Source organism: Colobus angolensis, unplaced genomic scaffold, assembly GCF_000951035.1.
Source record: "Colobus angolensis palliatus isolate OR3802 unplaced genomic scaffold, Cang.pa_1.0 Scaffold510, whole genome shotgun sequence".
Taxonomy (NCBI): domain Eukaryota; kingdom Metazoa; phylum Chordata; class Mammalia; order Primates; family Cercopithecidae; genus Colobus; species Colobus angolensis.
The window spans coordinates 23,342-39,149 of record NW_012118600.1 but is presented as its reverse complement, the minus strand read 5'-3'; the positions used below and the strand labels follow the sequence as shown (position 1 = coordinate 39,149).

At 48.2% G+C, this 15,808-nt stretch overlaps 1 protein-coding gene across 1 annotated transcript; it reads left to right on the top strand.

Moving 5' to 3' along the window:
• The first annotated feature begins 1,592 nt into the window (after nucleotides 1-1,592).
• ZNF154 (zinc finger protein 154) lies at nucleotides 1,593-10,502 on the top strand. Its single transcript, XM_011960446.1, has 4 exons — nucleotides 1,593-1,848; nucleotides 5,783-5,909; nucleotides 8,681-10,229; nucleotides 10,327-10,502. The coding sequence occupies exons 1-3, from the start codon at nucleotides 1,816-1,818 to the stop codon at nucleotides 9,832-9,834; spliced, it is 1,314 nt and encodes a 437-aa protein (XP_011815836.1). The 5' UTR covers nucleotides 1,593-1,815; the 3' UTR covers nucleotides 9,835-10,229; nucleotides 10,327-10,502.
• Nucleotides 10,503-15,808: the final 5,306 nt, after the last annotated feature.

Below are 15,808 nucleotides of genomic sequence, written 5' to 3'. Positions count from 1 at the left end.
AAAAAAAAAGAATGTGCTGCTTAAACTCTGAAATTTTTCCGTGTCTTTACAGCTGGCATTTACCTGGCATAAATGGCTAGGCTGGCTTGGGTCATGCAGCCAGAGGGCCATAAAAGTCCCTAGTGGGAATTTCTGTTATTAATTCTTCTGAAATCAAGCTCCATCCCATAGATATTTCTCACCTATACACCCTGAGTGTCTCTGCAGCCAGCAAAGCAGATGAAGGCCTTCTGGGTTGAAGCCCTAGGCCCTCCAATGCTGAAGAGCCCTGTGAAGTCTCCATCCATCCAGGCATTCTAGTAACCTGCTTCTTCTGCCTGGAATTTATTCTAAAAATACGCACATGGCTCATCTCTCACTTCCTTCAAGTGCATTTCACCGGCTTTCTGGTTAAGAAGTCCCACCTCTCCCCTTTGTCTCTTATCAAAGCAGCATTTCTTTCATTGTTTTTTTGAGATTGATGTTAGACTTCTAAAAGGAATTGAACATATCTCAGATATCAAGTAAGAATTATGAAATAGATAAAAGTGTTGCTCAGTGAATTGGATACAGTTATTGACTGGACACAGTAATTAGACACAAAAATTGACTATGCAGACAAAAGATGTTTTTTGTTGGAATCACAGACAGAATTCTACCTTTGTACTACCGCTTCAAGGTGACCCAACATTTCCCTTCTATCTTCTGGAGGCACTATCATGCCACTATCTGAAGTAGTTTTTCACCTGTCCCTGACCAAGAGTTCACAGACTGACTTCAATGCTTCGGAGTGCATACATTTGAAATGTAATATGATAGAGGCTGGGTGCGGTGGTTTATGCCTGTAATCCCAGCACTTTGAGAGACCGAGGCGGGTAGCTCACCTGGGGTCAGGAGTTTGGGACCACCATAGTGCAACCCCGTCTCTACTAAAAATACAAAAAATTACCTGAGCGTGGTGGTGTGCGCCTATAGTCCCAGCTACTTGGAAGGCTGAGGCACAAGAATCGCTTGAACCCGGGAGGCGAAGGTTGCAGTGATCCCAGATGGCGCTGCTGCACTCCAGCCTTGGGGACAGAGGGAAACTGTCTAAAAAAAAAGAAAAAAAGAAAAAGTAATAAACTTAATATGGTAATGTTTATTAGCTTCCCTATTGGTGGATATATTTCGTGTCTGAATGGCTCTACGGAATGATTTGCATATTTGGTTTGGCAGCCTTAGGGAGCGTCTGATAATTTTAGCCTCTAGGAGCCTGCTGAACTTGACGAAGTTTGAAATAATATTCCCCAAACACTTGGGTGATCAGTTGCAGATGGCGCTTCTGATACGCTGTCTGATGACGACCCATTTAAGAAAGGGCGAAGCCCCTCCACTGCCCTAGGACCTGGATAAGCCATTTCTCATCGCCCAGCGCCCTGGAGCTTCGCTTTTACTCCAAGAGGCTGGTGCAGAGGGTCCCCAGCCCCGACCTCGGGAATCTACGGAAACTACATTACACAGAATGCTCTGCGTTGAACGCCACTGCCACTAAGCCAGTAAGAGCTCAGAAGACCGACTTTCCACGAGAGTCACAAAAAGAAAGGGAGGGACTTTTGGGGGGGGGGGGTCCTCTTCGTGGCGGCCATTTTGGCTTCTCTGGGGTGTGTTCACCGGATCAGAGACAGCAGAGCGCCGGGTTGGGGCCACGAAGGCGTGACGGGGGGGAGTCGTCGTCCCTGCTGCACGAAAGCGTCTAAGCCGTGCGACGCCGCCCTGGGTGACCCACGTCAGGCCGGGAATCCCCGGGTCCCGACCCTGGTCGCCCGCGGCTCCCGGCCCAGCTCTCCCCAGAGTCTGATGGCAGCGGCCGCTCTGAGGGCGCCCGCTCAGGTGAGTGCCGCGTCTCACCGCCTCACACGCCTTCCCCCACCCACTGAAGCCGTCAGTGAGGGGAGCCTGCTCGCGTCCCCGCAGCCCAGGGTCGGGGACACCGAGGCGCCCGTGAGTGGGGCCCCGTTTCTGACACTGCGTGTGACGAGGGCGTGACAGGCGGAGGAACCGGCGCGTGCAAAGGTCGGAGGCGCCACTGAGCCAGGAGGATTCGGAAGGCTGTTTTCTGCAGGGAACCAAGAATGTGAGGCGGAGTTACTCCTAGGGTTGTACCTTCATTGTGAGGACGCTAGAAGCCACGCAGAGTTTTGAACGAAGGAGGGACGCCATTTATGTTAGTTTTTGTTTTTTCTTTGAGACGGAGTTTCGCTCTTACCGCCCAGCCTGGAGTGCAATGGCGCGATCTCCGGTCACTGCAACCTCCGACTCCTGGGTTCAAGCGATTCTCCTGCCGCAGCCTCCCCAGCAGCTGGGATTACAAGCCTGCGTCACAACGTCCGGCTACTTTTTTGTATTTTTAGTGGAGACGGGATTTCACCATTTTGGCCAGGCTGGTCTTGAACTCCTGGTCTCAAGTGACCCGCCTGCCTCGGCCTCCGAAAGTGCTGGGATTACAGGCCTGAGCCACCGCGCCCGCCCTGTTAGGGTTTAAAAACTTTTCCAGACTGTTCACAGGAAGAGCAGCGATGGGGCGATGAGGACATTGAGATAGTGGGAGGCTGCAACTTTTTTTCATTGCCCTGTAGTGGGCAAGAGGTGACAGCACTGAGGCCCGAAAGTAAAACAGCCAGCCTGAGTTCAGGGCCAGGCAGGGGTACAGGGAGGCTTGAGCCCATCGAGTCTCACCAGGGATGCATTCCTCTTTTCGCTGGTTCTCCTAGTTGTAGAAGGGCGTAGGGAACTCACATAGGAAGTGGAGCGTGTTCCAGTCCCTCAGGAGCCCCTACCCGTACCCACATGTTCTTGGGATTGCGGTTTTCCAGTATTCTTAAGTGCTGTTACCCCAATCCTGGGTCTGGTGCCCTGGAGAAATTCCAAGCCCAGGGCTCTAAGTCCACGCCAGGGGTTTTACTGAGGTGTTCCCATTTTTGGCAACCAGTGGAAACTTGTGAAAGGTTATCTGTGGCACTGGTATCAGGAGGCGGAAGTGCTTAGTAAAACTAAGCTGAGATTTTTGAGGAAACCACAGATCTCTTTCCTTTTAGCTGGGAACAAAGAGCAGGGGAAAGGAGTCAGGACTGCAGTGGTTGCCTGAAAAGCTGGGTACTTATTCTGGAGGTAATGGGAGGTATGGGTTAAAAGAGGGAGGTGATCTTGCTAAAGTCCTAACAGGGTCCATCCTGTTAGCGTGGAGAGCAGACTGTGGGGTTGAGGGAGGAGGAAAGAAGATCAGAGTGGAAGCCACAGCCAGTCCAGGGTAATGGACCAGAGTCATTGATTAGGAGAAGTGTTGCATTCTGGATGCAAATTTTTAAAGGGGGCAACTAAATTTTCTGATGTAGACAGCGAGGGAGTGAAACAGGATTCAGCGATGACCCCACAGTTCTTCAACCGAGATGGAGAAGTTGGTATTAACAGTAATATTCACTGGAGACAACAGGAGCTTTATTTGGTCATGTAAGAGTTTGAGATGTTTCAGAGACATTAAGTAGGCATTAAGTAGGTGGCTGAACACCCAGGTCTGGAAATCTGGGGAGTGCTTCAGAATGGAGACATCCAAAATATGGTGATTATTGTGTGGACTAAGGTGAGTGAGCTGTGGATTACATTTAGAAGGGTTAATCTTTTTTTTTTCTTTTTTTTTTTGAGATGGAGTGTTGCTCTTGTTGCCCAGGCTGGAGTGCAATGGCATGATCTTAGCTCATTACAACCTCCGCCTCCCGGGTTCAAGCAATTCTCCTGCCTCAGCCTCCCATGTAGGTGGGATTACAGGCATGCGCCACAACGCCCGGCTAATTTCATATTTATTTAGTAGAGATGGGGTTTCTCCATGTTGGTCAGGCTAGTCTCAAACTCCTGACCTCAGGTGATCCACCCGCCTCAGCCACCCAGAGTTCTGGAATTACAGGCGTGAGCCACCGCATCCAGCCTAGAAGGCTTAATCTTTAGGCATGGTGGTACAGGTTATTTGGTCAGGAAGGGCAGAGTGGGGGCTAAAGACCAGGCCTTTTGGTTGGATAAGTGGGTGATGTTCTTGGGCTTTCTAAACAGAGGTAAGGGAGGTTAGTGGCTATGGAGGTACGGTGTTTGGAGAGGATAGTTGGGCAGGTGGCATACGCTTTCAAGGAAAGAGTGGATGTAAGGTGAATGCAGAGGCCTAGGTGTATTTGAGGCAAATGGCTGCCCTTTTTTTCCTTAGTGCTTATTCAGCATTCTGCGGAATCACCAGGATTTTTTGATGACTTTGATGGGGCCGGGAGTGTTTTATTCAACCTGGAGGATAAGGCCAGGTGCCAATGTGGTCATCTGTGACAGTCACTTGGCCTCGGGCAGGTGATCAGTGGAGCTAGTCTTTGAGTGTTAAGTGGACAGAAGAAGGCTGTCACTGCCGAGGGGATAGCAAGCACATCACAGAAGTGTAATACGGCCATGTGTATCTGAGATGCACATGTGGTTCTGTGTGGCCTAAGTCTGAGGCAAAAAATGGAGCCAGCCAGGAAGCCTTCATAGGATTTGGGTCTGCTACCACTAGTGGCTGCCCCGGGAGATCTAGGGTAGTATTAGATCCTGTTTGAATTTGTCAAGCATATCCTCGATGCTGTGTGCTAAGTTATGGTGTAAAGTCTAAAATTAAGGCCCAGTATGACCTCTGGTAAAATCAGGGTGACATCAAATGACCTGAGTACAAGTTTCCCTCCCTACTCTTCTCCCAGACAGACAACCTTTTTTATCAAGGGGACCAGGCACAGTTTCTGCCTATCACTTTGTAGCAGATTTCAGCTCCCTACCAGGCCATGGAGTTTTCCAAAGAAGCCCATTGTGGGAACCAGGGGCACTTGATCTTTTTGTTTTCAAAGTGCTTGCATTCCACAGCTTTTGGTTATTCACTTTTTTTCTGGACTAGAGCCCCATGTGACCCTGTGTGGTACATGTTGTCCTCATCTCCCAGGTTCTATGGACATATGATTAATAAACTGTTGTATCATCTTTTTTTTTTTTTGAGATGGAGTCTCGCTCTGTCGCCCAGACTGGAGTGCAGTTTCACAATCTCAGCTCACTGCAACCTCTGCCTCCCGGGTTCAAGCAATTCTCCTGCCTCAGCCTCCCAAGTAGCTGGGATTACAGGCACCCACCACCACGCCCAGCTAATTTTTGTATTTTTAGTAGAGATGGGGTTTCACCATATTGGTCAGGCTGGTCTTGAACTCCTGACCTCGTGATCCGCCCACCTCGGCCTCCCAAAGTGCTGGGATTACAGGCATGAGCCACTGTGCCCCGCTGCTGTATCATCTTTCTAGTGTCAGGTAGTGTGTATTTGGCCATATCCATAACCCTAGTGTGGCAATCCTGCCTTCACTAATGGGGTAAAGAGGATGAGATTAAGACAGTGACATGGGGGGGTAAGAACAGGGAGATGCCTATGGTGTGGGCAGTGAGGTGGCAGCCCTGGGCTTGGGGCTGTGGTGTCTGGAGATAGGAGGGATGTGTATTCTGAAGAATGACGTGCATCTGGAAAGGGAGTAAGTGACAGCTGCAGGGCCCTGGTATTGAGACTTAGATGACCTTGGACATTCCAGGGGATTTCATGATGTGATAGTATGGATCCTTCCATGCCAGGCCTCCCGCTTAGATGCCTATTTATCCCTGTGCTGGTTTCTCCTCTCAGTTGGGGACCTTGGGAAGAGAATGGGCATGGGGTAAAGATGTGGGGGTATGCATTGTGGGTCCTTGGGGTAGGGGCTCTTGGTGGTTTCATCTGTTCTCATTGTGGCAGGGCACTGTGACCTTTGAAGATGTGGCCGTACACTTCTCCTGGGAGGAATGGGGTCTCCTTGATGAGGCTCAAAGATGCCTGTACCGGGATGTGATGCTGGAGAACTTGGCTCTTTTAACCTCCCTAGGTAAGGTTCTTTTACCCATTCCTGGGCCCTTAGCTGGTCTGTGCCCTTCCCCTTTTCCCTGTCGGCAGGTCTGTCCTTCTCATGACAAGACTATGGGCTCTGCTTCTTTCTCAGGTCCCTGCGTAGTTCTGTCATTGGTAAAACTAAGGTGTACATACTGTCTTCTCCTCTCCTTGAGGAGCCCCCATACCTGTCTCCCCACAGCCTCACAGGGAAGGATGCAGAGTCTGCAGTCTTGCAGTCACCCAAGTGCATCCCACCTTGATTGTCCCCTCCATGTCTGGGTGACTTTTTCCAGATCTGAGGATCCTGTGTGCCCCAGCTACTACTTCCATCCCATAGCTGGCATTTCGTCATGACTGCCTATGGCAGAGGTTATTGTCACTGACACGGTCACTACTTATGTAGACCATGGACTCTTCTTAGAAAGTATTCCTCTGAGGCCGGGCGCGGTGGCTCAAGCCTGTAATCCCAGCACTTTGGGAGGCCGAGACGGGCGGATCACGAGGTCAGGAGATCGAGACCATCCTGGCTAACACGGTGAAACCCCGTCTCTACTAAAAAATACAAAAAACTAGCCGGGCGAGGTGGCAGGCGCCTGTAGTCCCAGCTACTCGGGAGGCTGAGGCAGGAGAATGGCGTAAACCTGGGAGGCGGAGCTTGCAGTGAGCTGAGATCCGGCCACTGCACTCCAGCCCGGGCGACAGAGCAAGACTCCGTCTCAAAAAAAAAAAAAAAAGTATTCCTCTGAAATTTTCTTTGTAGTATTTGTGTGTGTGTTTTTCCTGTGGGCTGTCATGTGCTGAGTTTTTTGTGGGACAGTGCAGGCTGCTCTTCTGTTCTTTCTTCCCTTAGTACTTACATTATCCAGATGCCGTATCATAACAGCAACCTATTCTGTTTGGCGAGCATTTTGGTGCCAATGCCAGTGGTCACAGCTCACTTCCGGTTTCCCTTCACCATTCTTGACATTTTGCTGACATGTCAGCTCTACTGCTTGTCACTTCTGCTGTTAACATCCAGCCTGGGGCTAATCCTCACATCTCTGGACTCCATATTTTACCTGTTTTTCTCACTGCTACATCTGCAGTTCTTTCCAACGTTAGTCTCTACATAGTGTGTCATGAGGTAGGCACATACTATTTTTTTGTTTGTTTTTTGAGACGGAGTCTCACTCTGTCACCCAGGCTGGATTGCAGTGGCGTGATCTCGGCTTACTGCAACCTCTGCCTCCCAGGACTTGGCTGGGTCCGAGGGGACACATAACAGGCAGAAATTATAGAGGGGTGGGGCATGTGAGAAGTGATTCTCCTGCCTCAGCCTCCTGAGTAGCTGGGATTACAGGCGCCTGCCACTGCACCCAGCTAATTTTTGTATTTTTTTAGAGATGGGGTTTCACCATCTTGGCCAAGTTGATCTTGAACTCCTGACCTCGTGATCCACCCGCCTTGACCTCCCAAAGTGCTGGGATTACAGGTGTGAGCCACTGCGCCCGGCCTTGCACATACTCTTAAACAGTCCTTGAAGGACAGCTGCTGCATTGCAGTTGTATTTCCTTGGGCTTGCATATACTATTCTACATAGCACTCAAGTGTCACCAGCAGATAAGCTTCTGCAAAAGTTGTTTGCAGAGGATTTAGTATTAGACCCTGCCTCTCTCTCTTTGTGATACCTCATGGTTGTGGCCTTTACCTCTTGAGTTCTCCCACATTCTTGTAATCTTTTGTTTTTTGTTTTTTTTTTGAGACGGAGTCTCGCTCTGTGGCCCAGGCTGGAGTGCAGTGGCCGGATCTCAGCTCACTGCAAGCTCCGCCTCCCGGGTTTACGCCACTCTCCTGCCTCAGCCTCACGAGTAGCTGGGACTACAGGCGCCCGCCACCTCGCCCAGCTAGTTTTTTGTATTTTTTAGTAGAGACGGGGTTTCACCGTGTTAGCCAGGATGGTCTTGATCTCCTGACCTTGTGATCCGCCCGTCTCAGCCTCCCAAAGTGCTGGGATTACAGGCTTGAGCCTCCGCGCCCGGCCTCTTTTGTTTTTTTGTTTGTTTGTTTGTTTGTTTTTTGAGACGGAGTCTCCTTCTGTCGCCCAGGCTGGAGTGCAGTGGTGCAATCTTAGCTTGCTGTAACCTCCGCCTCCCAGGTTCAAGCGATTCTCCTGCCTCAGACTCCTAAGTAGCTGGGACTACAGGCACCCACCACCACGCCAGGCTAATTTTTGTATTTTTAGTAGAGACGGGGTTTCATCATATTGGCCAGGCTAGTCTCAAACTCCTGACTTTGTTTATCGGCCCGCCTTGGCTTCCCATAGTGCTAGGATTACAGGCATGAGCCACCGCACCCAGCCCATTCTTGTAATCTTTATAGCCTAGAATTGCTATGCAGCCTCATCTGCAGCCCGAACCCAACTCTACTGTCATGCAAACAATCCTATGGACTTGTTCCTGAGTTTGTCATACACACACTTGTACAGGGGCTGCCCCCTCCCACCATAGTTAATGTGCACTTCACTAGCATTTCTTGCTTTTAGGTTTTTGGCATAAAAGCAAGTGGTGGATGAGGAGGCACCTTCTGAGCAGAGCATTTCTTTAGAAGGAGTGACCCAGCTCAGGACTTCCAAGGCAGGTCTTTCTCCCCAGAAGCCCACCCACCCCCGTGAGACGTGTAGCTTGGTCTTGAGAGACATTTTGCTCTTGGCTGGGTCCGAGGGGACACATGACAGGCAGAAATTATAGAGGGGTGGGGCATGTGAGAAGTAATTGTATTTCATTGCAGATGTTCATCACCGCAAGCAGCACCTTGGAGAAAAACATTTCAGAAGCAATGTGGGCAGAGCCTTGTTTGTGAAGACCTGCACATTCCACGTGTCAGGGGAGCCTTCCACCTGCAGAGAAGCTGGGAGGGACTTCCTGGCCAAGTTGGGATTTCTCCATCAACAGGCCACTCACACTGGGGACCAATCAAATAGCAGAAGCCACGGTGGGGCCGTCAGTCACAGAAGAAAAACTCATTACAACTGTGGAGAGTACACAAAAGCATTCAGCCGTAAACACACACTTGTTCAGCAGCAGAGAACGCTCACTACAGAAAGATGTTACATATGCAGTGAATGTGGGAAATCCTTTAGCAAAAGCTACAGCCTCAATGACCATTGGAGAGTTCACACTGGAGAAAAACCTTATGAATGTGGAGAGTGTGGGAAGTCCTTTAGGCAAAGCTCTAGTCTCATTCAGCACCGGAGAGTTCACACTGCAGTACGACCTCATGAATGTGATGAATGTGGAAAATTATTTAGCAACAAGTCTAACCTCATTAAACATCGGAGAGTTCACACTGGGGAAAGGCCATATGAGTGCAGTGAATGTGGGAAATCCTTTAGCCAAAGGTCTGCACTCCTTCAACATCGGGGAGTTCACACTGGGGAGAGGCCTTATGAGTGTAGTGAATGTGGGAAGTTCTTTACATATCATTCCAGTCTCATAAAGCACCAGAAAGTTCACAGTGGATCCAGGCCTTACGAGTGCAGCGAATGTGGGAAGTCATTTAGCCAAAACTCTAGCCTTATTGAACACCACAGAGTTCACACTGGAGAAAGGCCTTATAAGTGCAGCGAATGTGGGAAATCCTTTAGCCAAAGGTCTGCACTCCTTCAACATCGGGGAGTTCACACTGGGGAGAGGCCTTATGAGTGCAGTGAATGTGGGAAGTTCTTTCCTTACAGCTCCAGTCTCCGAAAACACCAGAGAGTTCACACTGGATCAAGACCCTATGAATGCAGTGAATGTGGGAAATCCTTTACTCAAAATTCCGGCCTCATTAAGCACAGAAGGGTCCACACTGGGGAGAAGCCTTATGAGTGCACTGAATGTGGGAAATCCTTTAGCCATAACTCTAGCCTTATTAAACATCAGAGAATTCATAGTCAATAAAAGCCTTGAGTGGCAGATGTGGAAAATCTGTTAGCACCCTGGAGAAAGTCCTTGAGTACACAGTGAATGTGAGAAAGCTTCAGCTGAAGGCCGTATCTCATTGAGTGCCACAGAATGCACAAGGGAAAGACACCTTTGATATGTAGGGATGTCCAGTTGATATAACAGTTCTGAAGGAGATCCCTTATGAGGGTGGCATCAGCCTGAATTGAACATCCTATATCTGAACATCTGCATGAATTCCGGGTATGTGGGAACTGCATTGCACCTTTTGCCCTGCCCAGAGCCCATGTCAGATGTATGTCTCTGCTAATACTGTAGTGGAAGCCATTTTACCTCTACTGCCTGGCAGGTGACCACCAGTGTGCACCACTCGCCCACCCCAGTGTATTCAGGTAAGTGAACCTTGGTGTTCTCCCATTCGTGGGAGGAATTTGTAAATAGCCTAAGCATTTATTCCTTTCTTTTTTGTTTCCCTTTCTGATGAGTTAGGCCATGGACCTGACCCGGTTTGGCCCAGAGGACTCTGCTGGTGACCTGAAAAGAGGGACTACGTATTTCAGGATATTGTTGGTGTCACATGACTCTTGATAGAGTGTTCCAGCCTCCAGATCACCAACTGTGGGAACCACCTGCTTCTTACTGCCTTGGTTTGTACAATAATAAAGGCCTCATAAATCTTGGGGGTTCTAGTCACTGTATGGGTTCTGCTAACAAAACAGTTGGGTTCTGCTAACATGAAGGGGTGAATAACTTTTTTTGGAGATTCCTATTGTGTAGCTCAACAGAGACAGGGGCAGTAGGAGGGCAGAATATAGCTCTCTCTCTAGTTTGAGCCTAGTTTTCATTGCTATTCAAGGCCTCCAAGAAAAAACTACAGGGTATTGTCCTAATTTATATCCTGGATGCCATAGAGGTCAGCCTGAGTAGGCAGCAGTTACTATGACATCCTTTGGTGCTTCTGAAAGCAACATGAAATTGTTCTCTTGTTCACAAGGAATATTGCATTGTGTTCAGTGCTAGTGGGGGAAATCTGTTCCCCAGGTCCTATATGCCTTGATATCCTGAATTCCATAGGGTAGCACCACAGGTTGGTAAGATTATAGTAGGAATTGTAATTGTTTTAGAAGTACAGGTGAAAATAACTAACCATACAATTTTTTTTTTTTGTTTTTGTGTTTGTTTTTTTGAAATGGAGTCTCACTCTGTTGCCCAGGCTGGAGTGCAGTGGCGCAATCTCGGCTGACTACATCCTCCACCCCCCGGGTTCAAGCGGTTCTCCTCCTCAGCCTCCCGAATAGCTGGGACTACAGGCACCCGCTACCACGCCTGGCTAATTTTCTTATTTTTAGTAGAGACAGGGGGTCTCACCATGTTGACCAGGCTGTTCTCGAACTCTTGACCTCGTGATCCACCTGGCTCGGCCTCCCAAAGTGCTGGGATTACAGGCATGAGCCACTGCGCCTGGCCTTTTTTTTTTTTTCTGAGATGGAGTTTGGCTCTTGTTGCCCAGCATACATTTTAAATCTGTTAGTTTCAGCAGTATGATCATATTTCATGGCTGGTTCCCCATCATTCTGGTAAACTCAAATGCCATGTCCTTTGAGGTCTCCCTCCACCAGTCACACTCTGTTCTTACTGTTTCACTTTCTAGTACATTTATAATTACTGGATACACTTGTTTTCCTCCCCCTCACTAGAATGTAAACTCAACATTGTTTGTATAGTTTTCTTGACTGAATTGGGTGAAGTTCTGCAACGTAGATATTAGCAGTTGAAGCAAGATTCCAATTCATAATGGTTTTCCTTCAGTATTTTTGACATGGCGTTTTTTTTTTTCCCCTATGGATTCTATTTCTTCTATCCTCAGGGACCTTTATCTAATATATACATTGATTTACGTTAGTCTCCTCTGCTATCTGTAAGTAAACATCATTTTCCTTTCCCCTATTCTAACAATAATCTCTGATCATTTTGTGGGCAACTGAGCAGTCAAACTTACCATGCTTTGCTGTCTAGAAAAGTTACATTACAGATTTAATGCTCCCCTACACATTTTATGACAAATGTCACTACTTAGAGATGCTAGTCTTTCCCATATTTGCACTTAAAAAAAAAAGTGCTTCAAAAAAATGTAAAAGGACACCCCTTCCTTTTGTGTCACGTGATTGTACCAGGGTTACTATAGAGTGCTTTTAACTCATGATGTCTCCACAAAGGAGAATTTAGTCTTCATTATTCAGTAGGAGAATGTATGAACGAAAGTCTAGCATTTCTCCTGTATGGAGGAAACAGTTATTGGAAGATTTGGAAAAATAGGAACCATCATCCTTCTGGGCATGGGTTCCCAATTTGACTGCCATTAAATTGACAGTATAAACCAGTATTAAATTAATATTTACTGATGTTTATCTTTGTTATCCGCTTATGTTGTTCTTCATTCCTTCACACAATTCTGTATTTCCCTCTCACACCATTTCTTTCTGCCCAAAGACTTCCCTTTATTATTCTGTTAGACTAGATTTGCTAGCTATAGATTCTTTTTTTTTTCTCTGAAGATATATTTACCTGTCATTCATTTTTGAAGAACATTTAAGGTGGGCAGAATATTCCAGGTTGAGACTGGTGTTCGTTCACAGCACATGAAAGTTATCCTTCCATTGCCATCTGGCTCCCATCATTTCTTTCGAGGAGTAAGCTCAAATCATTGCTCTTTTGAAAGCAGTGTGTTTATCCTCAGCCCTGGCCACCTTTAATATTTTGTCCTTGGCTTTGTTTCTTAGAAGTCTTGCTAACTAAAATATGTATGTATGTGCTTTTCTTCATATTTATTATCTCTGAGATATGCAGAGTTTTATACCTTTTACCAATTTTTGAAAATTTTCTGGGATTATCTAAACAGATACTGCTTCTGTCTCAGTTTTGCCTCTCTTTCCAGAACACACTTTTTGGTAGTATTCTGTTTTTTGTTTTTTTTTTTTCTGTTTCATTTTGGATATTTTCACATCTTTGGGCCTTGTGTCCCCGTAGGACCTCCTGGCTGGGACAGCCGGGTTGGAAGCTGGTTGGGCCAGGATCCCAGTGGCATGATGAGCAAAGTACATGGGGTGGGTGAGGGAGACCTGCAGCCCTTGAAAATGGGGTCTGAGCTGTAAATATCTCCATCCCCCTCTCCCCATTGGTCCCCATTCCCAAAGGAATCTCCCCTCCCTTCATGAATTGAGGGCAATCACAACCGTAACAACAGCTGCCAACCACCACAGTGGCTCTGCATGAAGCCCTGTCTGACCCATGCTCTGTGACCTCAGCTCTGTACATCATCTTCATGGCCCCTGGGTGGCTCCACTCATTATCTCCATCTCGCACAGGAGTAGAAAGCCCCCAAGAGTGTGTCGCTTCCTTACAAACCCATGGAGAGAGGCCGGGCGCGGTGGCTCACGCCTGTAATCCCAGCACTTTGGGAGGCCGAGACGGGCGGATCACGAGGTCAGGAGATCGAGACCATCCTGGCGAACACGGTGAAACCCCGTCTCTACGAAAAAACACAAAAAACTAGCCGGGCGAGGTGGCGGCGCCTGTAGTCCCAGCTACTCGGGAGGCTGAGGCAGGAGAATGGCGTGAACCCGGGAGGCGGAGCTTGCAGTGAGCTGAGATCCAGCCACTGCACTCCAGCCCGGGCGACAGAGCGAGACTCTGTCTCAAAAACAATAAAAATAAAAAATAAAAATAAACCCATGGAGAGAAACAGGGAATCCCGGATTCAAACCCAGACTGCAGGACCTAGGGTCTTGGGGAGTTCAGCTCCACTACCTTTCTATTCTGTCTGTGCTTGGTGCCAGACCCCATTTCCCTTTGACTCTTCTGAGAGCCCTTCTCAGGCTCCTCACGGCACTGTGCACACTTCCCTGGATGCTGACAATCAAGACTACTAATTTCTTTTGTTTGTTTGTTTTTTTGAGACAGAGTCTCCCTCTGTCACCCAGGCTGGAGTGCAGTGGTGCAGTTTCGGCTCAATGCAACTTCTGCCTCCCGGGTTTAAGCGATTCTCCTGCCTCAGCCTCCTGAGTAGCTGAGATTACAGGTGCGCGCCACCATACCCAGCTAATTTTTGTATTTTTAGTAGAGATGGGGTTTCACCATGTTGGTCAGGCTGGTCTCGAACTCCTGACCTCGTGATCCACCCGCCTCGCCCTCCCAAAGTGCAGGGATTACAGGCGTGAGCTACCACACCTGGCCAAGACTACTGTTTTCATGTGGAGCTAATATTGACCAGCTTCCTAAGGATTACCTCATTTACTTATTCCTCCTTCCCCTCAAAAAGAGTAGAGAGGAATGATCATTCCTGTCTCTTAATGTATCTGCAGTTCAGAGAGGGCAAGCAACATTCATACACGACCACGGCTGCCAAGTGTGAGAAAATATTTTAAATAGCCCATTTTCAAGGCATGATAAATCTAAGGACTGAGAGCCAGCCTGCAAATGTAACAAACCGCATGGCTCATGCACCTAGAAGGTCACAATAGGTGCACAGAATGTAGAAGAGGGTTCAGGCCATAAAAGGGAAGAAAGTTTCATTATTGGAAATCAAAACTTAAGCAGGGAAGGGGACCAGGGTTTAACCTTGTAAGGGGGATAATGAAACTTAGACGACATCTGGGAAGATTGTAACCCCATAGTACTTGACCAATGAGTGGGAGGAGGGACTTGAGAGCAAGGAGATAAATTACCTGTTGTGACTACCCCTAGATGTGCCTGCCTACACCAGACCCCCTGATCTTGCAAAACTGTTAATGAAAGTCTCCCTTTCACTGTTCTTAATGCCTTTTAGTCCATTCTTTGGGTTTGGGGTGAGTGTGTTTCTCACACAAGCAGCGGAGGTCTACTCTGAACTGGATTGGCTTGCCTTGGTCCCTTTATTCCTCTGGCTGGAAATGCAGGAGACTCTGGGCAGATTCCTCTCTGCCAAGTCTGTGCCAAGTCTGCTAAGCCCAGAACATGAGTAACCACACTGGGACACTGCCACTTGGGGCCTCAAGTCCTTCCCCGCAAACTTGCTTCCCATGGTCAGCATTGCCACTGCCTGAACACCCTCCAACACGGTCCCTGGTGTCACTACAAACACATTGCTCTCTCAAAACCACAGGCAATGATTCATTCCTAGGGTCCTTTCGGTCCTCCATCTAAACCCCGCCATAGGATGCTTCCTCCACACCACACTGAACTGTCACTCAGTTATCAGTCACTACTGCAGACACTGGGAGAGAAGATGAAGAATTGAGAATGTCCAGCATGACCATCATGTATCTCTGGCTTTCGCCTCCCAACCCCTCTAGCAGGTGTCCTTAGTCCCAATTGCTCCTCCCCAGCCCTGTGTAAAATCAATGACTGACAATGAATACTAATCCCCAAGACCATTCCTTCTCCCACTTGTACTTGACCAACTACTTCTGAAACTGGCTGAATCTGGGCTGAACCCTCCTATAAAGCCCATAAACATCATATTCTCCTTCCTAGGTCAAATCTGCTGAGACATGTGCATTTCCAGGTTGTGCTGGGGTATGAACCAGTTCCCTCATCAGTACATCCTCTAGTACGCAGTGAGGGGTGTAAGGAGCAGTAGTATCACATCAGGTTGTGCCTGCCTCTTCACAATTGGCCCATAGAAATACTGCAATTGTGTTTGTGACCCACACATCAGATTTTTTTTGTTTTGAGACACAGTCTTGCTCTGTTGCCCAGTTTGGAATGCAGTGGCGCGATCTCGGCTCACTGTAACCTCTGCCTCCCAGGTTCACGCGATTCTCCTGCCTCAGCCTCCTGAGTAGCTGGGATTACAGGTGCGCACCATCACACCCGGCTAATTTTGTATTTTTAGTAGAGATGGGATTGCACCATGTTGGCCAGGCTGGTCTCGATCTCCTGACCTTGTGATCCGCCCGCCTCGGCCTCCCAAAGTGCTGGGATTACAGGCGTG

Bases quoted from the DNA above. Each gene is read 5' to 3' on its own strand.
- ZNF154 (XM_011960446.1), top strand. From the start codon at position 1,816: ATGGCAGCGGCCGCTCTGAGGGCGCCCGCTCAG. The intron at 1,849-5,782 runs GTGAGTGCCGCG...TCATTGTGGCAG, and splicing joins CTCTGAGGGCGCCCGCTCAG to GGCACTGTGACCTTTGAAGA. The intron at 5,910-8,680 runs GTAAGGTTCTTT...ATTTCATTGCAG, and splicing joins GGCTCTTTTAACCTCCCTAG to ATGTTCATCACCGCAAGCAG.